At 38.5% G+C, this 16,378-nt stretch overlaps 1 protein-coding gene across 2 annotated transcripts in view; it reads right to left on the minus strand.

Moving 5' to 3' along the window:
• The window catches only part of LOC127975434 (ADAMTS-like protein 4), a 164,893-nt gene that overhangs the window by 140,117 nt on the left and 8,398 nt on the right, over positions 1 to 16,378 (minus strand). For both annotated transcript variants that reach the window (XR_008157524.1, XM_052579481.1), the window contains exon 5: positions 5,155 to 5,257. Coding sequence is in view for 1 of the 2 variants with exons in the window: in XM_052579481.1 (XP_052435441.1) it covers positions 5,155 to 5,257 (103 nt within the window). In the remaining variant the exon portion in view is untranslated. The remainder of the gene's footprint in view (positions 1 to 5,154; positions 5,258 to 16,378) is intronic.

A 16,378-nucleotide genomic window follows, 5' to 3' on the forward strand; every position in this document is an offset into this window, starting at 1 on the left:
CTCTGGATGGTCAACAGGAGCCTGACTCACCTCTGAAAATTCAACGGTCCCCTGACTCGACTCTGGAGGGTCAACAGTGACTAACCCTGACTCTTGAAGGTCAACGGTCACTAACCCTGACTCTGGAGGGTCAACAGTGACTAACCCTGACTCTGGAGGGTCCACGAGCACCTGACTCGACTCTGGAGGGTCAACCGGAACCTGACTCAACTCTGGAAAGTCAATGGGCACCTGACTCGACTCTGGAAGGTCAACAGGAATCTGACTTGACTCTGGGGAATCAACTGGAACATGACTCGACTCTGGATGGTCAACAGGAGCCTGACTTGACTCTGGACAGTCAACTGGAATTTGACTTGACTCTGGAAAGTCAACGGTAACTAACCCTGACTCTGGAAGGTGACTAACCCTGACTCTGGAGGGTCCATGAACACCTGACTCGACTCTGGAGGGTCAACCGGAACCTGACTCAACTCTGGAAAGTCAACGATCACCTGACTCGACTCAGGAAAACCCTTTGTAACTGCCATCCTCTGCAGTGGCTCCAGGCTGATGGCTATGTTGCGCAGCAATCTTGCCTCGTGGGGCTGGGTTGGCGGCCATGTTGCCTCGTGGCACTGAGCTGGCGGCCATCTTGTGCTGTGGTGTGGGGCTGGCTTCCATCTTGCCTCGTGGTGCGGGGTTGGTGGCCATGCTGCGTAGCGGCGCTGGGTTGGCGGCCATCTTACACAGCGGCGCTGGCTCAGCCGATTTGCGCCTCCTCTCCCCTCTCTGTCCACAATGGGGAAACGGTGGCTCCCATCCGAACCCCGGGTCAATGAGAGGGCACAGTTGAGATTGCTGCCGGACCTCCTCTCGACTACTCCCTCCTGAGCAACCTCCCCTGGTTCCACGGAAAACTACCAGGTGGGTACCCTCAAACCCATTCCTCACCCGTTCTGTGACTGGGAAGGAACTATGGTTAGACATACCGCTGGATCCTCTAAGATGGAGTCCTTCTGTAACGATTCGACGACCAGTGAAAACACAGGGAGTCGAGAGATCCAATCGCAGGTATGCTTTAATAGGATAATCCAAATTCATTGTCAGACAAGGCAGGGTCAAAACCAGAAATGCAGTCCAAACAAACAAAATAACAAAACAAAGAAGGAAACAGGAAAAGGGAACGGAACGGGAACTCAAAATGTGAGTAATGGAGAATCTCGGGGAACGAGAAGACTGGAACATCGAAGGGTAAGGACTCCATACAAACAACAGGAAAAGACAGGTATTTATAAGGAGACTAATGACAATAGATTTCCTGTACCTGGTGCAATTAACTGGAGTGCAATTACTGTGAAGACAGGACCAGATTAGAGGAATTTTGGTGCCTATGGCGAAGTGCCTAAGGAGAAGTGAGCTCACTAGGGAACACCCAGGGAAACAGAGACTGACAGTGTGACAGATAGTTTATACTTCATCAAGTAAAAGTTCTTTAAGTGTAATTGTTCATACATCCACCTAAATGCTGTGAAATATTTACTGATTTTATCATGTCAACTTAAGAATAACTGATATTGTTAGTAGTATTTCAGTAAAATAAATTCTTCAAAAATTATTTTGAATGCGCCGAGGAGAATTACTTTTTGGTCTGTTCACAATTTTCTGTGAATAACAAAATCTTGGTCCGTTCCTCAAACATCATATGGGTTTGGAACGGCATGAGGGCGAGTAAATGAGACAGAGTTTCATTTTTCAATGAACTTTTTTTTTAATGTCCTTTAAAAACCCTCTGGCACAGTAAGAACAAGTCAAAGCATACACAGAACTGCACAGCAGCACCATGCAGAAACAATTACTGCACACACACACACACACGATCACATAATGATCTTTAGCGTAGAGCCGGCCAAAAAATGATCTCCCAGGGACAACAAAACAAAAGCATGTTCACCCTACAGCCAAACCCCCAGTGTCTCATCCAACAAAAGCTCACATAGCTGCTGGAAACTACAACCCTTTTACTCCTAATAAATCCGCGCACCTTCTAATACCTCCTCTACCAGCAAAACACACACAGTCCCAGTGTCGCCTTGTCACACAAGAGTTGTCTTTCACAACGGCTCATGGCCTGAATACCCCTGAGGGCTTTTGTTTTCATTTCATTTCTACATAAAAGCAGAATTAGAAGAGTGTAAACAGAGGGGTGAATGAGCGCCAAGTCTCTTTCATTACAGTGTAACTGAATTCTTGCAGTGAACTCTTCCTGATCCTGAACCCTGTAGGATATCAGCACTGTCCCATACCCAGCTGATGCAGACTCTGATTAAACTCTGAACTCTGTCTGATAAAACAATGTCATGCGTTTGACTCGCACACCTTCAAGTTTCACTGTGTCACACCTACATCTCTGTTCTAGCTTGTACTTTTCCAAGTCATTTGTAAAGTGTGTATTGGCTCTCGTCATGCTACACGATCTCCTCAGAATGAATCACTTATGCTCAAGCATTCCTCAATTATAAGTCACTTTGGATAAAAGCATTTGCAAAACGAATAAATCGCTATCACTTTAATTACACTTTAATAAACACTACATCTGTAGTTCAAAGCATACATTCTACAGTCATGTACACAAAAACTAAATGTGCCAAACCTTATATATGTGCCGTACTCTATATCATTTCACGTTGTTGTTGAAACAATCTCGCGACTTATGGAGTTATATCATGTCATCGAAGTACAATCCTCGCTCCTTCTGTAAAACTATTCCTTTAATATCACACAACTTTCCTCATCTAGAAATGTACTCAGTATGACTGGAAGCAGGAGGGAGATCATAAAGTCTCTCAGAAGCATGGTTTATAGATATAAACAACACATCAGCAATAACAACTCTTTAGCAGCACTTGATCAGTGAATACCTTCAATCAAGATTCAGTGATCTAAACCCAAGATTAAGGGTCCTTAACTTAACTTAAGGTTCTAGAATCAAAAATCAAGACGACTCTAAACTGAAGATTCAAGATTCTAAACTAAAGACTTGTGGGTCTACATTAATCAAGATTTTAAACACAAGATTCACTATTCTTAACTAAAGATTCGGGGTTCTTATCTCATGAATCAAAGATTGAAACTCAAGATTGTAAATTCAAGATTCAATGGTCTAAACTCAGTATTCATGATTCCAATTCAAGGTTCTGAACTCGAGATTCAAGATGCTAAACTATTAATCTCAAATCAGGATTGTAAATCAAGATTCGCTTGTCTAAACTCAGTATTCACATTTCACTCAAGATTCAAGGTTCTGAAATCAAAAATCAAGATTTAACATTCTAAACCGAAGATTCAGGGTTCTAGACATAAATTCAAGACTGTGACCTCAAAATTCAAACCTCTAATCATCTTCACAATTATAAATGTAAAGTTCTACACACAATATTTGAGGTTTTAAACCGAAGAATCAAGACTTTAACTCAAGGTGAACTTAAACGTTTAAGATTGTAAAAGATTGTAAGTTCAAGATTTTCAAGAAGTGTTTGAACTCATGATTCCAAAAATTCTAGAAACAAAATTCTATACTGTGTCCAGGATCCAAACTGAAGATTTGAGCTCCTGTCCCAATGATTTGTGGTGGTCTCTATGGCCATCTGTCAGAGGGGCTCTTGTTGTGGCCCAGAAGTCTTCCTCTCCTCAATAGTAGATTGGGTGTCACTTCAGTTACTTCTGTCCTCACTTCCCCCTTTTTCAAGCCTCTCACTTACTATTCAGGCCTTTCTTCCTCCATTCACAGACCCTTTCATCCCATCCATCTATCCATCCATCCTGAACAGCACATTTGTTATTCAGTTGCTATGACTCCCTAACCTCTGTCCTCTCTGACTCCGCCCCCCTCATCCGATTTCCCTCTTTTTCTTTCTCTCCTCTCCCTGTATTGTTGATTTATGGTGGTGGTGTGGTACGTGTGCTCCATCTCAGTGACTTTTAGAAAGGCCCGTCACACATTCCTCTGTTTTTAACTCTGTGTTTCTCTCTAACTTCTCTTCTCTATCCTCACAAAGAGTCTTTGCTTGTACAGTAATACCCATGACCCCTGCGGTCTCCCTCCTCTTCTCTTCATTCATTCTACATCTACTTTTTGTCTCAGGTCTTTTCCAGCCTCTCAAAAACGCCTTTATTCTTGCTTATCTGCTAGTTCTGAGCTTTCTTAGAATTTAAGGCCGTGCCTGTCTGAAATGAATCCATGCATATTATTCCACATTTTCTACACTGATCGTGAAGGAAAATCTGCGGAATTCATTTAATGATGGCAAAACTCATTGAACAGCTCTGAAAATACTCATCCAACATATTTGAAATTATTTATTTCTTGTAAAATGGAATAAGATTTTATTTAGTTGATATTTATAATCAACATTCTCCTCAACTTCTAAGCCATCTTGGATCTTTTATATATATATATCTTTGCATGCAAACCACAAGACTGCCTTTGTGAAGCATGCATTCTAGGTAAAAAGTCATCTTAGAAGGCAGTTTGGAACGGGCTTTGCATTAGCTACACTACCATTTTAGAAATTAATATGTTTATTCAGAATGCATTCATTTAATTAATCAAAAGTGGCATTGTTGTTTATAATGTTAAAAATTACATCTATTTAAAATAAATTATATTCATCAAAGAATTCTAGCAAAAAGCTTCTACAGAAATATTGTGCAGCACATCTGTTTTCAACATTGATAATAATCAGAAATGTTTCTTGAGCAGTAAATCTTCATATCAGAATGATTTCTGAAGATCATGTGACACTGAAGACTGGAGGAATGATGCTGAAAATACAGCGGAGCATCACAGAAATACATTTTTAAAAGACTTTTAAAGAGTAGTGCCTTAAAAAAAATTCTAAATAGGCAGCACACTATGAAACAGAGCTCATATGAGCTTTTTAATAAACAGCCAAACTGCATAACAATACAGTCTGATCATGAAACACTAATTGAACAGAGGTAAATGGAAAATATTGTCTAAGCAGATGTCTGAGCAGTATATACGATTATTAGACAATAAACTCCAAATGCTGCTCCACAATGACAGAGGGGCAAGTAACACGGTAATATTCCAGCACTCCTCTGTTATTGCTTCTGTTTTCCCTTAACACCCCTTCAATTTCCGTCTCTAACCTTCTGTGAAAGGCTCCCAGTCATACACGCGTCCCATAAACTCTTGATTGTTGAACGCTGCACACTGCTCGGCCCTGGAGCTTACTGGAGCACCTGGACATGCCTACAGAGAGAGAGAGAGAGAGAGAGAGAGACTCAGGTTATAGCATGACAGTGTGTGTGTGTGTGTGTGTGTGTGTGTGTGTGTGTGTGCGTGAGCATGCTTTGGGTCAGCCTGTAACAGAGAGTGATACATTAGTCACCATATGGAAATAATAGTGAACCTGGAAACACTCCAGAGGGAGGCCAGTGTTTACAGACTCAGAAAAAGACAAGAGCCTTGAAGAAAAGGTCTTTTAGTCTAATTGTACAAATGTCAAACTTCATATGCCTTTTTGTCACTGGAGATATAGAGTGACAATCATTTTATGTCATTATCTATGAGATATCACTGATTCACATTACAAGCATCAAAATTTCACCATCTAAAAATCTGCAGCTGCACCAAATTGCGTATTTTTGCTCAGTTTGAATCATGTGCATGTTTTCTCTCTCTTTCGCTCTCTCTCTCTAAAGGTTCCATACACTTTTTTTAGTTCTATTTCAGACTATTATTTAACATGGGTTTACAGGGTTAAGAAAGCAGAATTGTTAAGTGAAAATGTTACCAGATTGGATAAATTCCTTCCAATCCCTGGATGACAGACAGAAGAGGACTTCAGGATGAAACATATGGCATCATAAATCAGCCCTATATCAGCTTTAAGAGTGCAAGCGTACAGATGCTCATCTCAAGATCTTCCACGTGTTTATTCATGATGCCAATGACATCAGGAAACACTTCTCATTTTCTCTCTGCGTCTCTTGAACACGATGGGAGCCTCCCACAGAGGGAGAGATGAAGCAGAGGGATGTTACAGGACACTAAAGACAGGCAGAGACAGCTGCGGACGGTAATGGGGTCATCGAGGTGTCATTTCACCGCACACACAGCCATTAATGACCAAACACCGGCCCATTAATGCACAGCAAACACACTGCAGCTCTCCACAAACCAGCCCTAAATATTTACAGCACCTCTGAGTGTGTTTCCTCAGGAAGACTTCCGCTCTGTTTATTCTAGGGGTTCAGTGCTCATACTCGTGTTCACTCAATTAATCCAAGCTTTGGGTGCTTACCATATAAGTTACGATGTTAACATTTGTGCGTATATACATAGGTTTAACAAGGCTAAATCAATGCGGATGGATATTTACAATATTGAGTTTTGAAGTGCTTGAAATCTCCTGAATGGTTTAAAAACAACTGAATAAATGGTTAGGAAAAAAACTAGAAAACGTGAATCACTGAACTTTGTTGGTAACGACGGAACTAGCAACTATAGTTGGCTAACAATGCTTTTGGGAAAAGCACCCCAGATATCAGTGTTAGCAGTTTTTATAGCATGCATAGCAAATTCAGATGCAAGGGTAGAAATAATATTAGCAGCAGCATGCATAGCAAGTCATATTATTATTGCTGCTAATATAGCATTGGCAACAGAAAGCGCTTTGGTTGCATGACATTTTAGTGATAACTCATGGAGGGTAAATGAACTGAATGTCAAATCTAACACTCTTTGCTCAGTCCACCCGAGCCTGGGGGTAACTTCATCTATCAGCCTGCAGTGTGATTCCTGTTTATTAATGACACACATACTGTGCGTTTTTACCAAGGTAAGTTTGAGCTATTGGCTCAGACACACATAGTTATTTAGGTCATTAGTTACATGACCTAAGCATACAGCATACAGGTTCACATTGTTAAGACACTAGTTAATTTATCCACACTCCATTAGCCCAGAAACTCATTTAAGTCAGGTCACTAGTTTAATCTATCTGGTCAAGCGATCAGGTCCACACAGCAATAGTTCATTAGCGTTAAACCATTCGGCAAAGCTGGTCCAGGCTCACATAGATAGCAAACATATGCTCTCTTATATTTCTTCTGCTATATAGGGATGATTTTAAGCATAAGAGTAGTACTGTTTCAGTATATACTTTTAAGTTTATTTAAGTGTAACTTCAGTAAAATGTAAGCACACAACTAGTCTTTTTTTTTTAGCAAATATACTACAAGCAGGGCTCGAATTGAGGGGGGATGTTGGGGGATGGCATCCCACTGGTAGAAAAAAAGACAAAAAGCAACCCCTCAGTAAAACCACCATCCCCCTGACCATCCCCTGTGAATTAATCATGTGTATTATGTTAAACTTATCATGCAAATTTTTTAATTTGTCATTTTTTCATGCAAAATGGTTCTAGCGCAACCTATACAGTCTATGAGTGCAACTTTTGAATTTCTTTAAAAAGAAGACAACAAAAAAGGCAGGATTTTGCCTTCATTAGAATTGAAGGATTCCCCTGACATAATGTTATTGTGCTGTACGTGTAACTGTGAGGGACTGAGACGATAGGAGAGCTGACATTATCCAGTCATCAACCAAACAAAAACACGTCTTGAGTCTCCAAAAGCAATCACTGTGCAATGAAGCCTGATAGACTACAGTTAAAATAACCTTATAGCAAGTCAAGCAATTATAGAAAAAATACCCATGTATGACTTATGTTTTTATATTCATTGCACAAGTAATGTACTTTTCTGAATATCAGTACATGCACAAGCAAAAATGTGCTATTAGTTTTATACCATACTGCATATCAACAAGGTGTTTCTTTCCTTGAATTAATCAGTTTTTGAATTAATTTGAATGACTATGAACAGAACTTGACCCGTGCAGATTTCTCTCCTGATTCAGACCAGAACACTTTTCACTGGAAGAAGTGTTTTTATGGAGCATGCACTCATATTTGAGATGGTTTGAAATAAAAATTTGAGTGAACTATTCTTTTAAAGAATTACACATGAAAAACAAAAAGCTAACCCCACAAAGATTAAAAGAGGCACAATCATTCGTGAGGCTTTTACTTGCTAAGAGACACAGAGCTGATATCTCGCTGAAATGCACCAGTCAAAGAGTTCAGAAGAGCTTCAGTAATGAAGCAGAGCATCTACTAGAACTCACGCTGAGAGACAGAGGGCTAATGCTTTACTGGCTGTCCTTAGGCCACATTCACTTCCTCGTTAATACAGCCACTGTCAAACAGGGGCACACACGGGTCACACACACACACACACACACACACACGAACAGCTCCATCGGATCTTATTACAGGAGAAGCTAGCTCAGAAGAAATTAGGGTGTAGCACGCACACACACATGCACGCACACACACGTAAATAAATGAATGTACGGCTGTCACTCTCTCTCTCTCTCTCTCTCTCTCTCTAACACACACACACTTTGTCTGCACTCATCTTTTCTCCTTCTCTGTGAATCCCACATTCTTTTGTTTTTCTCTGTGTCCAGCTAACAAAAGCAGTTGGTCAGTGTACACACATTTAACAAAGCAGCATGCTGAAACACGCACACACACACTACAAGAGAGGTGCTTGAGAAAACAAGAAACTAAAAACACCTGAATAGACACAGATGAAATGTGCACACAAAGACATTCCTGTGTGCTTCTCCGTGTGCGTTTGTAAAGGTTGATGCATAACAGATCCAGGAGCTTTTTAGGTCAAAACTGATATAAGCATAGGTTAATGTGAACATCTTGGGCCATGCAACTGGTTACCGTTTCTTTAAACTTTTGTGCAACTTTTAATCAATTTTTTTAACTTTTAAAGAGTTGATTTAAATGGTCCTGCAGTGAGACAAACACATTTCTAAAGTATTTTAACCCATTAAAGTCTGACACTTTAAGTCAGAATCTTTTAGTTCAGAGAGTTTAGACAAAACATAAAAATTAGTTTGCAGCTTTTTTCTTTTGTTTTTGATACATTACTCTTTTATGCCTCGTATAAAATGATATAAATATTGGTCGTCACTCTATATTTCCAACATATACAAAACATATAATCCAATGCAATCATGATCAAATCACATTAACTTTAACTTAAAATCAGAAATGTGCATATCATTTATAAGCTTTATAGGGTTAAAATGCTGTTAAAAACTGTTTTTCTTATTAGTCTTAGCCTAAAAGGCTTGAGCGGTATAGAAATAAGACCAAATGCCACTAACTAGATTAACATACATCTGTTTTTAATATGTGGTTCATGATATGTGTCTCTGAGTTTGTGTCTGTGTGTTTAACATTAATGTATAGTAAATCCTGCATGGGTGTGTGTGTGTGTGTGTGTTAAACAACGTTAGTCCGAGCTAGGAGAAAGCGCACAAAAAGAGAGAAGAAAAAGAGAAGAGGAGGGCAGGGCAGAGCATCTGTAAAACAGCGGGTCTTTACTAACTCTACCTGAAGAGAACAAATGCTGAGAGTTATAGATGTTATAAACGTTATAGGCCTCCCTCGAGGACGATGGGAGAAAACAGCTGAAGGAAATGAGGGAGAGAGAGAAAATCTCAGGAAAATATCCATTACAAACAAACATAATTAGTCTCAAACTCAAGTTTATCTAATGCGTTAAAAAAAATAATTTGTGAACATTTTGTGAAATTCAGTGTAAACACATAAACTGAGTCACTTGACCAGGTGATAGACAGCTGTCCGATCTCAGTCCCAGAGGATATTTGAGCTCATTTCCTGCCAAATTCCTGATATATTGTCCCATATCAGCATTATGGCCTAAATTCTTTAAACTCCCAGAAAGGAAACTCTCTCCAACCCTTTAACGCAGAGGACTGTAGCAGCATTTGTAATGTATTTCAGTTTGAAAACATCACCTTCAGCAGGAGGGCACTGATTGGACAGGGATGCATCACATGATCATATCTGAACTGTTGGTAAAGGACTAGTTCACACCGAAATGCATATGATTAATTTAATGTAATTTACCCACTGTCATGTTGCCCAAAACCAGAGATGTTTAAAAGATTGTTGCTGTTGATCTTTTAGTTAATCTAAAGAGTAATTTAAAGGAATAGTTTACCCATAATAGAACAATTGCTGGAAATGTGCTCATCCTCAGGTCATCTGAGATATATGTGAGTTTGTTTCTTCATCAGGTTTGTAGAAATGTAGCGTTGCATCAGTGTCTCATCAATGGTTGCTCTGCAGTGAATGGGTGCCGTCAGAATGAGAGTCTGATAAAAACATCACAATAATCCACAGCACTCCAGTCCATCAGTTAACATCAGGAGAAGACAAAAAATGAAACAAATCCAGCATTAAGATGTTTTAACTCAAGTATATAATCCATAATACAATTTCCTCCAGTGGAAAAGTCAATTTCCTGTTGTCTCTCACATCGAAATCCAGACACAGATTAGTTTAGAGCTGTTTAAATGTTGCTTAATCTGTGCAGATTTCTCTCCTGATTCAGACCAGAACACTTTTCACTGGAGGAAGTGTTATTATGGATTATAGACTCTGTGTGTTTGAGTTAAAATCATCTTAATGCTGGATGTGTTTCAGGTTATTGTGATTATCAGCTCTCATTCTGACGGCACCCATTGACTGCAGAGCATCCATTGTTGAATGACACATTTCTCCAAACCTGATTAAGAAACAAACTCATCCTAGTCTCAGAAGGCCTGAGGGAGAGCACATTTTCATTGATGAGTTGAGTTTTTTCTCACACAAACCGTACCACATACATGCTGTATTCTATGATGCTTTTTTATTTATCATTTTTACAGTGTTACAGCCCCAGTTTACAATGAATTTCACTGGGCCTCATTTATGAAAACCAAAACTTTTTCAGCTTTTTTTTTAAACTATGTAAATTGTTGCAAGAAGTTACATTACCACAAGACATTCTTCATCGTGACAGTTTACACAGAAATGTGTTCTGCTTGTGTTTCCAGCAAATGAGGACCATGAAATTCTACAAAACACTCATACAGATTTGTGTTGACATGATTCAATGGTAAGCAAATGATTTCAGAATTTGCATTTTTGGGTAAACTATTGCTTTAAATGTAATTTTCAAATTAAACAGTAAGTTTCACATCAGGATAACATGTGGGTATAATAATCACATATTACCATATCACATGTTCAAATAGCTCAGTTTTTCTCAGTCAGCATTTGATTTATACGGTAAATTTGAGATGAATTCTCTCTTTTGTTTCTGAAAGTCCATTGTGAACAGATTTAGCCTTTGACTCGGCAATGTAAATGTTTATTTAGCGAGTGCAGAGCCCACCCTTCTCTCAATGACTTCACACAGAAAGAGTCTTTTCTTTCTGCTCTTCTTTCTCATTCCTCTCTTCTCTTTTTCTTTCCATTCCCTCTCCCAGCAAAACTCTTCCTTCCTTCCTTCCTCATCTCTACTTTATTACTTCACTCTAGGCCTCTCATCCCCTCTATCTGTTTTTATGCCCTCTCTATTTCTGGATCATGTGTGTGTGTGTGTGTGTGTGTGTGTGTGTGTGTGTTTTAAACAGTGGCGTCTTTCACTTTGCTACACCGTAACTGTGTCACACCCCCAGAAAGCTCTTTCGCTCCACTCCTTTATTTCACTTACTCTCCTCCTCTTTGCTCCATTACCACTGCTCACACACACACACACACACACACACACACACACACACACACACATACACACACACACACACACACACACACACACACACACACACACACACACACACACACACACACACATAATAAAGTACACATAACTCATTCCTCCAAATAGAATTCTGTACACCCAATAACATTCCTGAGATATCTAACCCATAATAAAACACACACTCTCTGTGTTTACACATACAGAACAAGACACTACACAGTGTGCCGCTGATCGTTGAGAACAAAACTGCTTGCAGAACTGAAAGAAATCAACGTTTATGTACAAAGAAATCGTTTTAGTTGACTCTCTCTAGTTGATCTTGCGGATTTCACCTACTTTGTGTTAGATGCCATTTTTTTCTGAATATTCAGGCCCATGAATCAAAGGAAATAGGGACCATTGACACAGAATGTGATTCTGCTTTAAAACATGGGCAGTGGAATAATGTTAAACCCGAACAACTTTTAACTTGAGCTGTGAGTTTTTAGAATGGCGTTATGTGCAAGATTCTGCAAAATCGCAATGTCAAACACGTTCATCTAGTGCACTTTCTTAATCATAATCTCATGCTTTATAGTTGCATTCAGCAGATTAGAGCTGAGCAATAATAGAGTTTACATTCTGCAATGATAAATGCAATCAAGAAGTTTCAAGTGAGATTTGCTGTATAGTATAAATGGCACCAGCCGAATATACTGTACAGTATGTGTGCAGAGAAAGTTGAACGTATTTAAAAATCCAACTTTATCTAATAAGCTGTGCCGTAATATAGTTACGAATAAGTAAATAAATAAACAAATAAAAGAAAAATGTTGAGGTTGATAAAACAAATATTAGCATTAAATGGCAGTCATTGTATTTTTCTGGTTTTGCTACAGGATGTTGCTACCAACTTAATATGAGGGAGGTTCCTTAAAAACCTTAAAAATAACTTATCTTAACATTTAGATTTAAAGAAAAAAAAATAATAATATAAGCGTATAACCTAAAAAACAAAAATGATTAAACTCACCACAAGAGTTGTGGACTTGGTTATTGCATAGCAGGTACAATATGGACTTTTTTTCATAAATTTTTCCCTAAAAAATGTGACGGTGCTAAGTACAGTCCTGGAGAGAGCACATGGTCATCAAGTGTTCGGAAGCTCCACTTCCAGTCAAAACATGAGTTTTTCTTTCTGTGCCCAGTAATCTCACTGTCCACTCAACACACACTCCAAACTACAGAGATAAACACACACACATACTCTGCTATGTATAGCAAACAGCTCTCTGCCAGGGGCCAGTGAGAACTTCTCCTGGGTTTCACCTCCATCTGTGGCATTTTAAAGCTCGGTTTCAAACCAAAGTACTCAGTTACGTGCTGCTGAAAAACTCTTAGCAACCAATTCATAAAAGGGACGGATTTAACCTATAGGTCCCTTAGGGAACCAGTGGAAATCTAAGGCAATGGCTGAACATGTCATGTGACTGATAACTTGTGATTCATTGCTTGCAAAGGGCTTTTACACAGCAATTATAATCTAGCTCCATTGTGTAGCATTGCACTTCTCACTTGCAGCGAACACAAGGAGTAACAAATGTTGTGTCTACATCTCCAGTGCTCTGTTATGACAGAAACTATTGTGAAATGCTTAGGATAAACACTTAGGTAAGAGCGAGAGATAAGATATGTTGTAATGCATCTTAAGGAATCCCTTGCCTCAGGGATTTTTGGCCCACAGATAAAACTGCTTAAATTCACGTTCCCTTCTGAAATAGAAGTGTGCTTTAGCATACTTTTATATCGAGTACTTTCACACTTTACAATAATATACAATAATATACTTAATTGTGAACTGAACGTAATGTTTTCAGATACTTCATTGCAAGATGATTGCAATTTAATTAGCTTAAATGTTAGTCAGCACATCAAAATAAGTGTACTTCTTTAAAACATGACTAAAGTTTATTAAAACATAATGATTTAAAATGTACTTTAAAGTAAAACTTTTGATTTGAAATTATTATAAAGTGCACTTTTAAAAGTGTACTTAAGTGTGTTAAGAATCAAAGTCATTAAAGTGTCTCTCTTTAAGTAAAGTGGCCTTTTATTTCATTATTGTTATTATATTATCTGCAAATACAGATTATTTAAAAATACTAGTGCTATCAAACGATTAATCGCATCCAAAATAAAAGTTTTTTTTTGAAAAACAAAAAATTTCAAAATATACTGTATGTATGTGTATTTTTGCATAATGAATATACACACAACACACATATATTATGCAGACAAAACTTTTATTTTGTATGCAATTAATCACGATTAATCGTTTGACAGCACTAAAAATACACTACTAAGATTTTAAGTACACTACAATTGCACATGCAATAAAAATTAAGCACACTTATTTTTTTACAAAGGATAATTTAAAATTACAGAATTATTATTTATTTTTTTTCTTTGAAAAATAATAGTGGCTTGGAATGACAGGAGTGGGTCAATTGACAAAGATGCCACATTTGGTGAATTATTCAAACACAGAAAACCATTCCAGCTTAAGCAAACCTGCTACCAGAGGCCTCGCTCAGATTTCAGCACTTGTTTCACCAACTTCTGCGTGTTTGGATGTGTCTGAAGTAATCCTTCTCTAAGCGAGTCACTCGTTTCTGATGTGTGTGTCACGCTGCCAACACCAGGAAATGGTTTCACCACATCGACTTGACCACAGTTCAAAAATGACTAACTCTGGTTTAGAGAGCTCACATGCTGCCCTGGGCTGCTGGAACGACTGGGAGATGTATAATATAACTACCGCCCAGGCTGATCCTGGAAAGTTGGATTAAAGGGAACTGGGTGATTTACGATTTGCAAAGAATCTGGCTCTAGTCAGCGTTCGACAGGGGAGTGAGAACGAGGCTTAGCTCAAATGAACCGAGTCGATCTGGAAGGAAAGTTGAAGAAAAAGAGTTTCTGAGAGACGGAGAGATGGATGGAGAAGTGATGGAATAGGGGGGAATCCATCCCTTTGACATGATGAACACGCCTTGGGATGAAAGTGTTTGATGAAATCTTTCAGAAAATCAGCGATAATTACTAGTGGAAGAACTTTCACCAAACTGTGGTTAAATCTGGGAGGTTGGTGTTGAGCTAAAGATCCTCTCGAGTGATGTAACATGGGACTTTCCAATGCAAGTGAAACATTGTCACTCAAGACCAACCAGCATATTTAAAAAGGACAGTTCACCCAAACATTTCAATTTAATTTACTTTCCCTCAGGCCATCCAAGATGTAGGTGACTCTTTTCTTCAGTAGAAGAGTAAAGAAGATTTTCAGCTGAAACTGTGCTCCTTGGAGATTCATAAAATGCAAGTCAGCGGCTTCCATCAATTTGAGTGTCAAAAAAGCATATACAGGCAAGAAAAATATAACACCCATGGCTCCTGATGATATATTGAGGTCTTACGAATTAAAACAATCAAGAAACTAAACATTATTTACAACATTATTACCTGTAATCCAGAGCCAAATGGTCTGGAATGATTCACGTTCATGTTTGAACCGATTCTTTAAAGTGAACTAGATGAACCGGTTCACCAAATCGGATCGCATGTCTGAAACAGAGATCACGGCTTGAGCAGCAGATCTACGAGTTACTCAATCAAAACTCAGCCGAAATAGTAGCGCATCTGATCCTATGATGAATGAACTGATTCAGTCCTCGAGTTCCTGCAGCAGTCTCTGAACTGAGGAAACAGTTTGGCTCGGACCAAAAAGCCGCTGATACAAGCATGTTTATATGCTTTAGACATGTAAAACATCACCATTTCACATCTTTATTGTATAATATAACAATATAGTTGTGTATAAGTCACTTTATTATTATCTAAACAAACTGTTGAGTTGGTTATTTAAACCAACTAAACCATTTGACCCAGTAGCAGTTCACTGCATTTAATGAGTCACCAATTTTTACGGTTTCAGGGAAAAATCTTATTTTTTGTTCTGCAGGAAGAAAACAGTCACCTGCATCTTGAATGGTCCGAAGGTGGGTAAATTGACAGCAAGTTTTCAATGTTGAAACTATCTCTTGGTTATTCCTGATCCATTGTTGCATAGTCTGAGATCATTCCCAAACACATGCAAACTCCATTTTAGAAGTTGAAGTCTTTATACAAATGGTAAATATTTGGTATTAGAAAAACTAAAGCAGGCTGAATGAGATTAAACACTGATTAGACCATGTACAAAGCCAGTTAAAGGGGCCACACATTTATAGCATTTCATTTATGTCATTTGCAATAGTAGTTGGGTTTTTGCACCACAACAGTCACCATTTAGTTTTTCATGAGAACTTTCCACCCTCTCTCTGACCTGTAAAATTAATCACGCTGTTTTTGCTGCATTTGACAAATGACCACATGTTTTATCTGGCTAACCTCTGTGTCCAAGCTCTCGTTCATTAGAGACAGCCAAGTTATAAATACTGAAAAGAGACTGATATATAAATATGACTATCAAATGTTAATCATTGCGTCGCAATCATGATAATTTATGAATAAGATGTTTATGTAGCTTAGTTTCAAGAGTCTATGAGTTCTGAAGGTTATGATTGAAGTATTTCTACATCAAACTCTGTTATTTGCCTTGTGAAAGGAAATGCAATTAAATTGTACTGAATGTGCA

Source organism: Carassius gibelio, chromosome B16 (genome assembly GCF_023724105.1).
Source record: "Carassius gibelio isolate Cgi1373 ecotype wild population from Czech Republic chromosome B16, carGib1.2-hapl.c, whole genome shotgun sequence".
NCBI lineage: Eukaryota > Metazoa > Chordata > Actinopteri > Cypriniformes > Cyprinidae > Carassius > Carassius gibelio.